The sequence below is a fragment of the Megalops cyprinoides genome, chromosome 11 (genome assembly GCF_013368585.1).
Source record: "Megalops cyprinoides isolate fMegCyp1 chromosome 11, fMegCyp1.pri, whole genome shotgun sequence".
In the NCBI taxonomy this organism is placed as follows: Eukaryota; Metazoa; Chordata; class Actinopteri; order Elopiformes; family Megalopidae; genus Megalops; species Megalops cyprinoides.
In genome coordinates, this window is record NC_050593.1 from 1351627 (window position 1) to 1366288 (window position 14662).

The 14662-nt window shown below is 43.0% G+C and overlaps 1 protein-coding gene across 2 annotated transcripts; it reads right to left on the minus strand.

The window, feature by feature from the left end:
* Positions 1–736: 736 nt before the first annotated feature.
* LOC118786066 (transcription elongation factor A N-terminal and central domain-containing protein) lies at positions 737–3503 on the minus strand. 2 transcript variants are annotated; one of them, XM_036541099.1, is made up of 2 exons: positions 3406–3503; positions 737–2411 (listed from the first exon to the last, which is right to left on the minus strand). In XM_036541099.1, the coding sequence occupies exons 1-2, from the start codon at positions 3491–3493 to the stop codon at positions 1225–1227; spliced, it is 1275 nt and encodes a 424-aa protein (XP_036396992.1). In that variant the 5' UTR covers positions 3494–3503; the 3' UTR covers positions 737–1224. The 2 variants fall into 2 exon arrangements, with proteins under 2 accessions (XP_036396992.1, XP_036396993.1); XM_036541100.1 differs by having other exon boundaries at positions 737–2531.
* Between the last annotated feature and the right edge of the window lie 11159 nt (positions 3504–14662).

A 14662-nucleotide genomic window follows, 5' to 3' on the forward strand; every position in this document is an offset into this window, starting at 1 on the left:
GTGCTTTAATGCAAAGCGGTTCACGTTCAGTCATCAACAGACGGCTCCCACAGCCACAGAAGTTCAGTGCAAAGTCCTGAAGTTGTTGGCAAATGGTGTGTGCTGAAGTACGACAGTGACCTGTACCCTGGCGTCATCACAGACACAAGTGAAACACATGTTGAGGTCCGTTGTATGCACAAGATTGGGGTCAACAGGTTTTTCTGGCCAGCACATGAAGACATCCTTTGGTACCTGTTTGAGGACATTGTGTGTATCATCCCACCCCTGAGGCCAGTCACAGGTCGTCACATGGAGATTGAGAAAGAAGTCTGGGCCAAACTAGAGAAGGCTTCTTAGAAAAGGTCAAGTTTGTTTTCATGAGTTTATTGCAATTCTAGCTAAAACACTATTGGATGTACTTTTTGCAACACACGACATGCACGCACGGCCATGCACACTCACACGCCCACGCCCACATGCACATACGGGGACACACATTCCTGTTACCAAATGTTCATTCCTGTTACCCAGTGTTCATTCCTGTTACTAAATTTGTTTTTCTAAAAAATGGAGATAAACCACCGTTTTTTTCAATTATGTGTGGTCCATCATTTATCCAATTGTTTAACAAATTACATGATAAAAAATTTGATAAATTTGAGGTTTGGGTCTCCTTTAAAATGAAAAAATGGCTTTGAATTTTTAAAAAAAATACAACTTGCATGCATATATAGTGATTTTTTTAGTCACAAATATTAATTATTGGAACATGTAACCAACCATTTCTTTAAAATAAACACTTTCTTGAGGGGAAAACAAATGAATTTTAATTTGGAAGAGTTACAAGCAAATGGCACCCATTCGGCGGTGTGGCCCATGAGGAATATAATTTAAATCCTTTGTCTAATTTGCTGGTTGGGGCTTTAGTCATCCTGCAAATCTGATGAACATCGGTGATGTTCAACTTTGGTAGCTCTTTGTAGACAGCGGGTGTAGAAAGTCGCCATTGTTGAACCGGAAACAACTGAGCAGTAATAACTAGAATGCAGAAGTGATTGTGCAACCAGCGGATTGCTTTTCTGTAGCTGAACCTAACCACCAGCTCCAAGTTTTGTTGAGAGATGAAAATGCATATTTCAAGATGTTAATGAAAAATAAAAACAGACCTATATTCAGAGTCGATTTTATTTAGACACTGTATGAAAAATCGAACAGGAAATTATGATACTAGCTACAACCTGTTCACAGACAGATCCAGGCAGAGTGATACCACTTCTCCCCACAGATGGCACAGGTCACAAATGTCATCATGTCCACATCGCATCCTCTGTTGCGCACCCACCCTGGCAGGAACAGCGTTCCCCTGGAGATCTGCGTCACCCTGCAGTCAAATTGGTTGCAGTGCCTGCAGCGGATCTTATCGGTGGGGGTGCCCTCCACCTCTAGGGGGCGCTGGCGCTCGCGGATGCCCCACGCCATGTACTCCTCCCTCAGCGCCCTCAGCTCAGGGTCAGCCATCTCCATGGTGGACATCCTGGCAAAGGCCTCAGGCCCCAGCTGCGCACTCAGCAGACCCTGCCGCAGGTGAGGGCTCTTGGGGTTCCTCAGGTTGGACACCTTGTTCCTCACACAGGCCTTGTACTTGGGCAGGTTTGCACTGTGCAGGGTGAAGATATGCTCCTCGATGCAGTGAGCCAATGCCATGTGCTGAGGGGCACACTCAGCCCCACCCACTGCCTCTGGAACAAGAGCCTGGAGGAGCAGCTGGGCGCATTTGGACCTCAGGGAGGAGGCTGTGTCATACTGGGATGTATGAGTTGCTGAGGTGATTGCAGACACCCCTGGACTCTCCTGTGGGAACAGCGCTGGTGGCACTGTGGTGACACTTCTTCCTCCATCATTCTGTGTCTCTCCCTCGGTCTCGACCCTCTTAAGTGTTCTGTGATGTTGTGCCTGGTGATCACTCAGACTCTCTACGCAGCTCAAGATCTGCTCTGAAGCCATGCAGTCAGCTCTGTCATGCTGATCCCCCTGCAGGACACTGCTGTCAGCAAGAAAACAGGCACTGGGGCTATCACCTAACAGACAAGCCATTTTCCCATTTTCCTCTGTGACTCTGGTCAGTTCTACAGTGTTGCATTTTTGGTGACTGCTGTCTCCTGTGGAGGGGTGAGTCTTGCTGAACAATCTCTTCCACTTTGACAGTAAAAGCTTGACTGTTTTTTTTACTGTGGCCACTGGGCATGATTTGAGGACTTGGTATAGGACTTTGACCACATCTGTTTCCTGAAGCAACTCCACTGTGACCCGTGCATGCTCCAGGTCCTTCAGCAGAGACAGGGTGTCGTTGTAGTTACCCTCACGGTTGAGCTTCTCAATTTCATGAGCATGATGGATAATTTCATTGCCATCCATCATCAGTGGAAACCCTAATTTGAAGAAAACAAACGGTAGAAATTCCCAGCATGAATGTTTGATGTCAAGACATTTTCATCAGTCTTCTTGCCCACCCAGTATTACTGTGCATTCAGAAAGACCATGAAAGCCTCCTGTAAGTGAAATAATGTTCATTTAAATACCCTCTTGAACAGCAAAACGTAAAGGATTATTTTTCATAGAGATGAAGTTTTATCAGTTCTCAAAAACATCAACAAATAATCATGGTTAGATGGGCGTCTGTCTTAGCGGTTAGCATACTGGAGTGTTTTGTGTGGAAATATGTAAAAGTGGAACTTCAGATTTAAATATTCTTAGGCTCCTATCAGTCCTGCTATTGCAAACATGTCTGGAGTCTCTTAAGAAGTGTTCCATTACATGAACAAATTTAATATACTATTTTTATTTCATGTAGTGCAATATCTTGATGTGTATAATATAATACAAGAAAGAGGATTTGAGTATACGTGTAATTGAGGAGATTGAGAAATTTCGCAGATATTCCTGGAGAATGTTGAATGTTTAAAATAGCTGGTATTTTGGGTTATATAAAGGTTATGGGGATATACTACATATTAAAATGCACCCAACGTAAAAATCGTAAAAAAAGTAGGCCTATGTCGTTTCCAACAAACTGGACTTGCTATTTGTTGCCATTACCGTGTATAACCCATCGGCGTGTAAATGCATGCAGACGTAACCCCTTCAAACACACAGCTGCTCATGGCTACAGCTGCTCGCTGAGTCAATTATACTTCATCAGTTTATTTTACTCTAAGTTAATTTACACAAAAGTCCACGTTTTTCTAAACTCTTGTTAAACGTGTAGATCGCTAATGATAAATATATATTTTCGCTTTCGTTTGACAACATCATGACATATCGCATGCCAGGTTAGGCGTGACTAAAATAAACTGGACGACAATACTGCATTGTGTGTAAATACACGTTATACTAGTACAGCAACCGACTGAATTTGTCACATACCTTCTTGTTTAGGGGCTGTTTCGGAGGCTGCCATTTTTGTTTGTAATAGGCCTTTATCACAGCGGAATCGGTTACCGGAAGTGTTCATAGAAGCGATGTACCACCTCTTCCGGATTTCACGAAGTTTGTGCCGAAATTTGGCAAAGACGATGTGGTGCGATTAGTGAAGGAGCATTCTCAAGCATTTCAATATATTTGTTTAACAATGTTTCATGTGTAATAAATACTGACAAAAATGCCTTGTGTTCTCAGAATATTGTCGTTATTTGCGTTATTAATAGCAACTTTCACGAAATGCCATGTGAGAGACGTTGAAAGAGTAATTGGTCTGCGACGAAGAGGAAACTGCATGGAGGAACACTTTCTATTAATGTGAATCTTGAGTCTGTAATTGTTGAGTTGATTACTACAAATCAACAAATAATGTAATAGTATTTATGCACTGTATCAGCTGTATCATACATTTGTCATTCAACACTTTTCACAATGTAAACGTCACAGAACAGTAGTGTTTATAGGCTACAGAAAAGGGGGAAACATCTAAATCTTTAACACCTAATTTTAATCTAAATGTATTACCAATCAAGATTACTTTTATGACCGACATTTTATTAGCATGGACAGCTGGGAAAAACATGTCAGTAATCTGTCACTTAAACACAAAAACACGGGGAAAACACGGCAACAACAATGACATTGCAAAGTTGCATTTCCCAGACAGTGCCGCTGCAATTTAAGAAAGCCGATTTCTGGTTGTGGTTTTTGAAAACGCTGGTTTATGAGACTACAATTCCAGTACAGACCGACATTTCAATAGCATCAATAATTTGGAGGGACACCACAGCGTCACTTTAACAAAAGCACGCAGTTAGTCGGCTTGTTCGCTGATGATGTTTTAGAATGAAAAGAACTGTAAGCACAATTGCTATGACAACAACAATAATGCAACAACACGACATTACAAATGCATAAGGCAAGCAACATTGCTAGGCTATCGATAGCCATTGCTAGGCTAGCGGTTATGCTCATTTCCCCAAAATTAACCGATAAAAACATTAGAGACATCATGTCTAGCCAGCAACTACATGAGACATGACATGGCTAGTCAGGCTATCAATAGAAATTAAGCACAATTACTCTTCATCTCCGATTAAAAACATTGAAAATATCCTCCATTAAGAGGCAAACTGAGAATCTTAAGCCTCAGAACACGACTGACCAATTAAAAACATGGGAAAAAATCACGTCACTTCCACCTCCACTGACTGCCACCTCCACCGGTAGAGGACATGTTCCACCAGTGGAGCCTGCAGCCAGACTCTACTGGGGGTTCAGGAGTCTAGCCCTACATCCAAAATGATGCCCTAGTCCCTATTCCTTAAAAACATCAACATGCATTATAGGTATTCTGTGCTCTCTTGTGTACATCATTAGGATACTAATCTATTGCAGTGCATTGTTGGATTTCAATAGTTCCCCACTACAGTTTCAGACACAGCTACAAAATGGCAAAAATCCTAAAACTGGCACTGTGTAGTGAATGAATAGGGTGTGGTTTCGGACATACATAAGTTCAAGTTCATTTGTTCCACTGCGGTTGCAGTTTTTTTGCCCCTTTCAATTATCTTCATTTTGTTCAGTCTTGTTTCTTGACCATACCTTTTCTAGTGTTAAGTAAATGTTTCTTACTGTGTAACATCCTTCAAATGTTAATATTCTTTACTTCAAGGTTGTACTGCAGGCAGTGTTAAAGCTGCACACTGCAGCACTATGGGACTGAAGACAGTGTCACCACCACTGTCATGCACTAGTGTTCTTCAAACATGGCACAGATCAATGACACAGGTAAGATGTCTGAACCAAGTTGTGTGCGATACAGTTTTAAGCTTGTAGATGCACATCATTTGTATACGGTTACTTCCTTACTGCAGTCTAGATGTTGCTCTGCACAGTGTATCAGTCCCCCTGTATACCGCATCCATACTGATACTCACATGGTACTGTAAGACTTGTATGAGTGCATCAGACATATCTTACCCCCAGTAACAATGCTATGTCTGAGACTCTAGTAGTAGACTTACACACACAGTACTATGTCAGTATACTATATACTGTGTATACTATATGGATGGGGCATATTTTGCAGAGCAACAGCTGGCTGCAGAAATTGTACTCCTACAATGTGTGTGAACAAACAAGTAATACACCAATTGCATAAATAGAGTAAATGATTATGCTCATGAAACAGCAGATTGTCTGTAGTTTGTGTGCTTGTGAAAGCTACAACCTGAGATTGTTTAATTAACAAGGATGGCAATTTGAATAATTAAGTGGCAAGTAATCCCAAAGCTTTCTCTTAAATGTTTCACATTATAGATTTCTTGTGTTACAAATTTCAAATTACAAAAAGGAGCTAAATTTAGTTAAATCGATTTAAATTACTGAGAATAAACATCTCAACTTTATTATATATATTATGAACAATAACGTTTAGAACACAGACCTCAAAAAGCTGTGATGTGTCATGAGCATTTAACGTAATTTAAATCGATAAATGCCATCCTTGTTAATTAATCTCACGTTGTAGCTTTCTCAAACACACAAACTACAGACAACCTGCGCTGTTTCGCGAGCATAATCATTTATTCTAATTACGCAATTGGTGTCGATTACTCTGTGAATTAGGCCTATTTGTTGTATTGTTAATCATGAAGGATAAAGAGGAACAGGATGAAAGTAATGATAGATTTAAAGGTAGTGTTCGGGCTTCCCCTGTTTCCATATGGCATCAGATTTATGTCAAAGGTCGCGAGTGCATAAAACATTCTCGCACACAAAGCAGCCACCACAAGCGAGAGAATTTCTGCTTGGCGAGCGCTGGAGGGCATACACGCTCGCGCAGGTCAACTCTGCTCTCGAAGTTGAGTTCTGCTCACGCGAAGTTGAATTCTGGTCGCGCCAATCGACCTTCAACTTCAACCGACGTTCAACCCACACCCACACAACCCCCTTGAACCTTGATTGAATTGACAGCTTCCATTAACGACAGGCAGACAGTGGCTGTATTCGAGACCGCCTACTGCATACTATGTACTGCGTACTACACAAGTATACTGCATGCTATTATTCAGTGTAGTGCCTAGTATGGGTACAATAATGATTACATTTGTAGTATGTTACATTGTCGCGTGAAATCATTGCGAGTTTAGAAACGATCCAATTAGACGCCACTGTCAGTGCTCCCGCCACCTAGCTGTTGTGTTTTTGTTTTTTCCCGATCCATGTGCTTTTGTTTTCCTTGTGTTTTAGCCCTGCCCTGCTCCCCGCCCGGTTCTCCACCCATCTGATTGCTGATCGCCTTCACCTGCCTGCCTGCACACCTGCTTCCCATCCCCTTGTCAGCCCTGCCCTATATCTGCCCTGCGTGTCCCTGTTCTGTTGCTAGTTCGTAGCAGTTAGTTCCTGACTTTCTTCATCCCCGCTGGTTTTCTCCTGCTCGTTTTTCGACCTGATTATTTGCCTGCCGCTCTGTATTGTTCGCCCGATCTCTTTGCCTGCCTGTTGTTTTTACATTTACATTTTATCCAAAGCGACTTGCATAGGTTACCATTCTTTACAATGTTATCCATTTATACAGCTGGATATTTACTGAAGCAATTGTGGGTTAGGTACCTTGCCCAAGGGTACAGCAGCAGTGTCCCAGCGGGGATCAAACCGTCAGCGAGTCCTTAACCAATGTGCTACACTGCCGCCCCTGTGTTCGACCCTGCCTGTTCCGCTTTACCCATTCCTGGATTGTCCCTCGGACTGCCTCTCTGGTTTTCGACCCTGCCTGTGTACCGTTTACGATCTGCTCTCGTCTGATTAAATCTGCCCGGAAATCGACGCACTGTGGTCTGCGACTGAGTCCTTGCCTGAGCCCTGACAGTCACTAACATTCTCACTAGTGAAAAGTACTGGCGAGTTCACGAAAAGCATTCGCGAGTTCGGTGGTACGGGCACATAATGTGGCACGGAGGAAGAAAAGAGCTGCTACCAAAAAAAAAAAAAACATTTTGGCCGTGATATTTTAATATGAATACAACGTAAGTGGCCTACGCTGCTAGCTTGCAAGCTTAGCTTTTTATGGTGTTACACCTGTTAGGCTGTATGTCGTCAGATAATTAATAAGGTAAAAATGTATATGAAAACTCACGAATGAAAATTAATAAAAATATTTTGTGAGAAACAATTGAGTTTAATTACAGATGTCATACGGTTTGATTTCAGTCATTTTCATATAATGGAACTACAAAGGATCATAATCAAGTCAATCAATTGTAAGTGAATACATAATATACATAATCCCCAGTGCGGTCCTCCAACGTTACAGCCAGGTTAAACATGAAAATTTGCGTTAAGCTATTCCCAATAGGCCACCTGTAGGCCAGCCGCAAGCAGGGTCTTTACAATGGGTTCCTATGGGGAAAACTTCAGTGTTTATATTAAACCCATGGGGTTGTCGTATTGGATCTTGAATGTGGTCATGATCAGAAACGTGTTAGAGAAGTGTAGTCCTGATACATCGCTGTTTCGGTCCGCAATGCATTGTTCAGCTTTTTCCTTATAACGGGGGTCAATGGAGAAGAAACAGATTAACGCAAGATAGTTCCCCTTTCATTGGGTTTCAGTTTTGCTTTTTTGATAGGAGATAGTGTTTATGACATGTGAGATGTCAGACAAATTTGGTGATCATTGATCGTTGTGTTGGGACATTAAGCCACGTTAAGCTTTTTCCTTATTATGGGTGTTAATGGAGAGGAAAGCGCTTAACGTGAGATAACGACCATACTCCTAGGATTTCGGCTTTGATTTTTTGACAGGAGGAAGTGTTTCTGACGTGTCCGAGAGAAATTAGGTGATCTTTGATCACAGTTTTGGAACATTAAGCCACGTTAAGTGTTTTAGAATGTCCCAAAATATTTTAGCCTATGTGATCAAAGGTCTGTGCTCGAACAATTCGACGCGACCGGGAGAAGGAGAGTAAACTTCAAATAGGTAGGCCAGATTTCATTATTCATTAATCAGTCAGTGGCGTTTCTGTCTCTCAGCTCTCTCTCGATGTGTGTGTGTGCGTGTGTGGTCAAGTTTCTGTGCGTACCCTAAGATGAAATCCTGCAGGCACCCCTGAAACATTGTATTTGACACGCTAAGTTTGGAGAGTGCAGTTCTGTCCTGTGATGTTTTGCACAGGTCAACTGCGCTGGTGCTATCCTGAAAGACAGGTCATGTTCCGCTCTAAATGTGGACTTTATGATTGCACACGCCGTCTTGGATGGATGAAGCGGCAGCAGCTCCAGCAGCCACAGCTCCCGGCAACGTTGATGTATAAACGAAGAGCTCGAACAGCTGCTTTGTGTGAGGGAGGGATCTGTATCATGTCAATACTATGCCTTTTGCCGCTTGTCCCAATCTGTATTTTTTTCGAACACATGGTGCAAAGCAGGTCCCGGGCTTATTTAATTTGTAACAACACGAGCCAAATGTTTGTCTGTCATACCGTTTTCATTTAACCAAGCCTATCGCCATTTATTTTTCACCTCCCGTTCTATTGTGCTTGTGTCTGCGCCAACCTTCACATGTTTCGCTTCCATGCTCCATCTATTTCAATACATGCTAGCCTATTATGTGGTAATCAACTGATACAGTCCCCGCAAATACTTCCTGGCATCGCCTCAAAGAAAGCTGAAACTAGAACTAGAACTTTGCCAATTGGATAAGAACAGTGCTTTCGTGCCAGTACGTTGCCTAAACAGGCTACTATTGGTTAAAACTCATCCGAAAAACAAATAAAATTTTTTATTAAAATTGCATTCCAGTCTGGTAATATCAGAGCTCATATACGCTAGTAATTCATTGCCTGATCTAAAATCTCTGCACGCCGGATTTCCGGTGTGGGGCCAGAGATCTTCAACCCATGCTATCGGCTGTGTCGATGAGATTCGGAATGAGCATATTAGCATACCGAGAACTTAATCATATCTTGGCCCTCCTTTCCCTCAGGGATTCTGTGGTGGAAAATTTTTGATAAAGTGTATACCCCATATGTAAATTATGAGTATTGCCACAATTTGTCATAGTTGCCCATCATAGTAGTGCTGAGCCAACAGCCCCCCTTCGTGGGGTTTAGTTCTTCTTTGTCTTGTTCCTGTGGCCCATCTCCTGGGCCGTGTCCAGACGGGGCCTAGTTCTTACATTAGCCCTTTGTTTTAAGGCCTAAACTTGTAGCCTATGGCACATAGATATCTGTGTGCCTTCTTACAGTCTGCAGCACCACTGTCTGGCTAACTGAGTTATTTGACCTTTTTTATTATTCAAACATGGGCCTGGAAATAATGGTAATATTCCAGGCATATATGCTTAAAAATAAAATGAACTCTGTATTATTTAATTATGTTTAAAAATCATAATAATGGGAAATTTCAGAAATGTTTATGTTTAAAAATAATATACAATTAATGACTATGGAGTTTATGGGACTTTCCAGGTGGGGTAAATGTAACAGCTTAAAAATTAAATAATGGTGTATTAAATGGAAAATGGGATGATCTTGAAGGAGGAGCCTCGGAGGAGTTGGAAATTGTGGTCTGGGATAGGAGGCGTGAGAAAAGGCATAAAGGATGGATGCAGGCTGAGGGGAGAGCAGAGTGATTGGGGAGTGCTTGTGAATGTATACACACTGCATATACACCTGTTGCTCCGCAGGCCAACCCGGTTTACTGTATGTGATTGATCACCATATGCAATAAACCAAACAACCATGATTATATCAGACTCTGTGAGGACTTATTATTTTCCCGAAGGCATCAAAATGTGGAGGAAGACCCTCGGTCCATTTGGCCCAGACCAGGGGGATATCCACCACAATTCCAACAAAACGGACATTGTTACGTCTGCTAAGATTCTCCAAATCCTCCAGTGTATCCCACACCAAGTCAATATATGCTTTGGTAGCTGGCGGATTGGCCTGCAACTCTTCCCCGGCCTCCTCTGAAGATTCTACTCGCTTCACCATGTTGTCTATTCTTGTAATCAAAGTGGAGATTTTGGCCTCTACCGATCAGGTAGCATGACGTATTTCTGCTAGCCCCTCCATATCACTCGCGATCTTCCTTAGCGCCTCGTAGATTTTAGCAGTGTCTTGACTTACATCATAAGCTTCGCTGTCAGTTTCAGTTTGGCCCACACCACCTTGGTCTTGAGCGGCGTCAGGTCCATGGAACCGTGAACGTCTTTTTATGTCCCCACAAACCATTTCAGTTTTTTCAGTATCTTCCAGTTCTAGTATTGTCTAACAACAATTAGACAATTTTCACCGGTAACTTTAGCGTCGGTTAAGTTTCTTTTTTTTCTTTTTCATTTGGTATTAGTTTCGGGGTTTTTCTTCGTTCGGTTTTTATTTTTGTCTTTGCATTTGGGTGCGTGCGGGACTCAAGCAGGGTGGAGCATCGCCGGAGCAGAGAGCGGGGATAGAGGAAGATTGTCGTCTGCAGACCCGCCGTGGAGAAGCTGCCGCCCGGCTGGTCGATTGGCGCAAACAGCAGGAGCGTCCGCCCTGCTTCACGTAAGGAAAGTGTTTTATTTCGTCCTGCACGAGACGTGTGTATGACCAGGGGTGGCTCCGCTGGCTTCTCAGTTCCCTCTTCGCGTTCGTAGGAGTTGCAGAGCGCGGCGGGGGATCGGATCTGGGAGGCAGCGCAATTCCACCTGGTAGCACGACTACGTGGAGCCTGGCGTCCGGACAGCAAAGGACTCTTTTTATGGCACACGAGGGTGTATTTGGGGGATAGTTTTGTGAGATTTTTTGGCGTTGCTGCTGGACGGAATGTGATCAGCAGCAACGCCTGCTTTATATAAGTGTGTGTGGGAGCGCTCCCGCTGGCAGCCTGCGACCCTACCTGGTCAGCCCCGCGCGGGACTGGCTCCCCCTGGTCGGAGGGAGGCGCCAACCGCAGCTTGTGAGGGGAAATTGCAGTGCTTGTTTCTGCCCGAGTGTGAAGGTGTGAGGGGATCACTGTGCTGTGGGACTGGAGTGTGTACACTTACCTGTGGGGGGCGTTCTCCCTTTGGGGGGAGGGGCCACGGTTTTGCCGGGGCTCACAAGTGGAGGAGTAGGCGAAGGGGGTGACTCCAGGTGTGCTGTCAGTGAACTTTTTTTATTGTAAGTTTTACTCCAACTTCAGAAAATGGTTTGTGTTGCTACCTACCTGGTCTCGCATTGTGGTGGGCTGACTGTGGTCAGAACAGTTCAGTGTCTGGGTCGGCTAACCCGTGACATGAACTTTTTTTTTTCCAACTGAAAAAACGCTAGCGACGGTGTAAAAAAAAAAAAAAATAAAAACACTATTACTGGCTTCGCTATCTGTCGGGCTCGGGTCGGGTTCGGACATAAATAACAGAATGCCTGTCGGCAGGCGCGGACTGGCCATCGGGAAGTTCGGGAATTTTCCCGGTGGGTCAGTCTTGTGAGGGTCGGTGTCGCGTACAACTCTTTCCACCGATGGGAAGAATTGTACGTGACACGGGCATTCTAGTATAGCCCAGCGTTTCCCAAACCTCTCCTGGAGGACCCCTTGTCTTGCATGTTTTAGATCTCTCCCTGCTCCAACACAGTGGATTCAAATGGGCAACTCGTAATGAGCTACTGAAGCTGCTTAATAACAAAATGATCATTTAAATCAGTTGTGTTGGAGCACGGAGAGATCTAAAACATGCAGGACAAGGGGTTCTCCAGGAGAGGTTTGGGAAACGCTGGTATAGCCTATATACAGATATTCAATAGGTCGGTTTAGCTGCAGCGGCACGGCTGGTGCAATCCGTAATAGCAGGTAGCAGTTGCCATCACAACTGAAAGTATCTAGCACTCGTTGCCGAAACATGAATAGAAAGTGAAAACCCGCGGCCGGCGGTGCAGAGAAGGTGCGCCAAATAAAAAGGCTTTGCTGGCTGACACCGCAGCCACCACAAGTGTGCTAAGATAATCGCACCATATCCACAATCAAAGAGGAGTGAGCAGGGAGCAGGTGCTTTGTCATGCTTACATGCTATGTGCTGTGAACTAGCTAAATTAATTGAGAACAAAATGTTTTTGTTAACCCGGGGGTGTTAATGCTAGAGTCGCGCTGCAGTTTTGTCCATTTTCAAGGTTTTAGTCAGACTCAGTGCACAAACGTTTACAGACGTTAACGCTAAATTTCTCTGTTTAAAAATGGTCATCAACTTCGACTGTGAATGGCTAAAATGAACATGTAAATTTGTAATATAAACATGTAAGTTTCCTTCTAGACCACACATCAATTCTTTTTCGCATTATAGCCTGTAAGGCATATAATAATATAGTGTTGCCAAGAGTACCCAACATAATGTAAGCAATTAATTCAAACTGTGGGAGATTTTCTTTGTCCTCAAGATGGTCTGATAGGAGGAGAGTACAGAGGTAGTAAGTTAATAACAGTTTATGGTGTGGTGGTATTGAATGTTCCTTAATAGCAAAAATCAAATCAGAGGACCTTATGTTGTGTAAAAATTGAAATGTAACACTTATCTGTACTGGGATGGAGTATAGTGCCACACACACTGCACTGTGTGTGTGTCAACCCCATGGCTCTACACTACAAGTACATATAGTGAATGATGTGTTCTAAGCCCACCTTGACCTTTTCAGCTAATTTTTTTTCTCCTCCAACCTTCTGGAGTTCACCTAACTGGGGGTGACAAGAGCCCTAACCTCATGTCCACAGGGATCTTGTGGCAGACTTACTTTCAGACTTGCATTTCTCTAGGGCAAAGTGATGTCACTCTCAGGACTGGAACCCTCAGTCTTCTGATTTGTTGTGTCTAAGTAACTGAATCCATGCCACACACCTCTTGAGCTGTAAAAATACTGCTCTGGGATCAGTACCTCTGCTGGAAAGTCTCCTTGGCTACCCATGAGGTGAAAAAGAAGCTTTAATATATGACATGTAAAGCATGACATCATATACATCAAAATCTATAACATCTATAACAATGGTATATGGGAGTGAAAACGCCTTCAAAGGAAGATCACAGTACAGATTTCACCAGGAGTTTCTTATGTTACACTTTTTGGAAGGTGTTACCCTTGATGATTCCTGACTGATTGACTGATTCCTTCATACACTATATGGTATTCGGACACCTGACCATTACATTGTAATAACATTGTATTCAAATACGTATACTTCCATGGCCAAGCAGCTGCATGCAAGCCTCACATCACCAAGTCCAATGCCAAGCATCGGATGGAGTGGTGTAAAGCACACCAACACTGGACTGTGGAGCAGTGGAAACGTGTTCTGTGGAGTGACGAATCACGTTTGGCAGTCAGATGGGCAAGTCTGGGTTTGGCTGGGAGAACATTACCTGCCTGACTGTATTGTGCCAACTGTGAAGTTTGGTGGAGGAGGGATAATGGTATGGGGCTGTTTTTCAGGGTTTGGGCTAGGCCCCTTATCTCCAGTGAAGGGCAATCTTAATGCTTCAGCATACCAAGACATTGTTTGCGAGCCAGATTGCGAGCCAGGCCTTCTCGTCCAACATCAGTGCCTGACCTCATAAATGCTCTACAGAATGAATAGGCACAAATTCCCACAGAAACACTCCAAAATCTTGTGGAAAGCCTTCCAAGAAGAGTGGAAGCTGTTATAGCTGCAAAAGGGGGACCAACTCCATATTATAGTATATGCATTTGAATACAAAGTCATTACAATGTAATGGTCAGGTGTCTGAATACTTTTGTCCATATAGTGTATATATATAGTGAACAATTCTTTTATTTGTTTTTCAACAGGATAGTAAATAAGTAAATAAATAATTGTATGTATTGTGTGGATTGGGATACTCTATGACTTAGCAATTTGAAAAAAATATGTGTTTAGTGCCTAACGGAAATAAATGTCATTGTTTTATTCACTGAACTCTTGTCACTGAATCATTGGATAATGACTTTATTTTTCATACTGTGGGATGTAATGTCAGCCCTATGTTGGAGACAATGTAGAAATTTGCTGTGATTTAAAACCGGATTACTCAACAACGCTTTATCGCACAGAGAAACAACTAGGATCTTCGGAAAGGGTACGTTCTGCTGTTTATTTTGATATGTGGTACATTAAGCGATAGGGACTTTGTGTCTTATTCAACCAAGAAGCAGCAGTGTGAAAATGAGTGAAGACTAATTTCTTTTTAAATTTACTAA

What these genes read in the sequence shown, in the direction of transcription:
- LOC118786066 (XM_036541099.1), bottom strand. Translation starts at nt 3,493, where the DNA reads ATGAACACTTCCGGTAACCGATTCCGCTGTGATAAAGGCCTATTACAA. An exon ending in AACAGCCCCTAAACAAGAAG is followed by an intron (nt 2,412 to 3,405) that starts GTATGTGACAAA and finishes TCTTCAAATTAG; the next exon opens with GGTTTCCACTGATGATGGAT.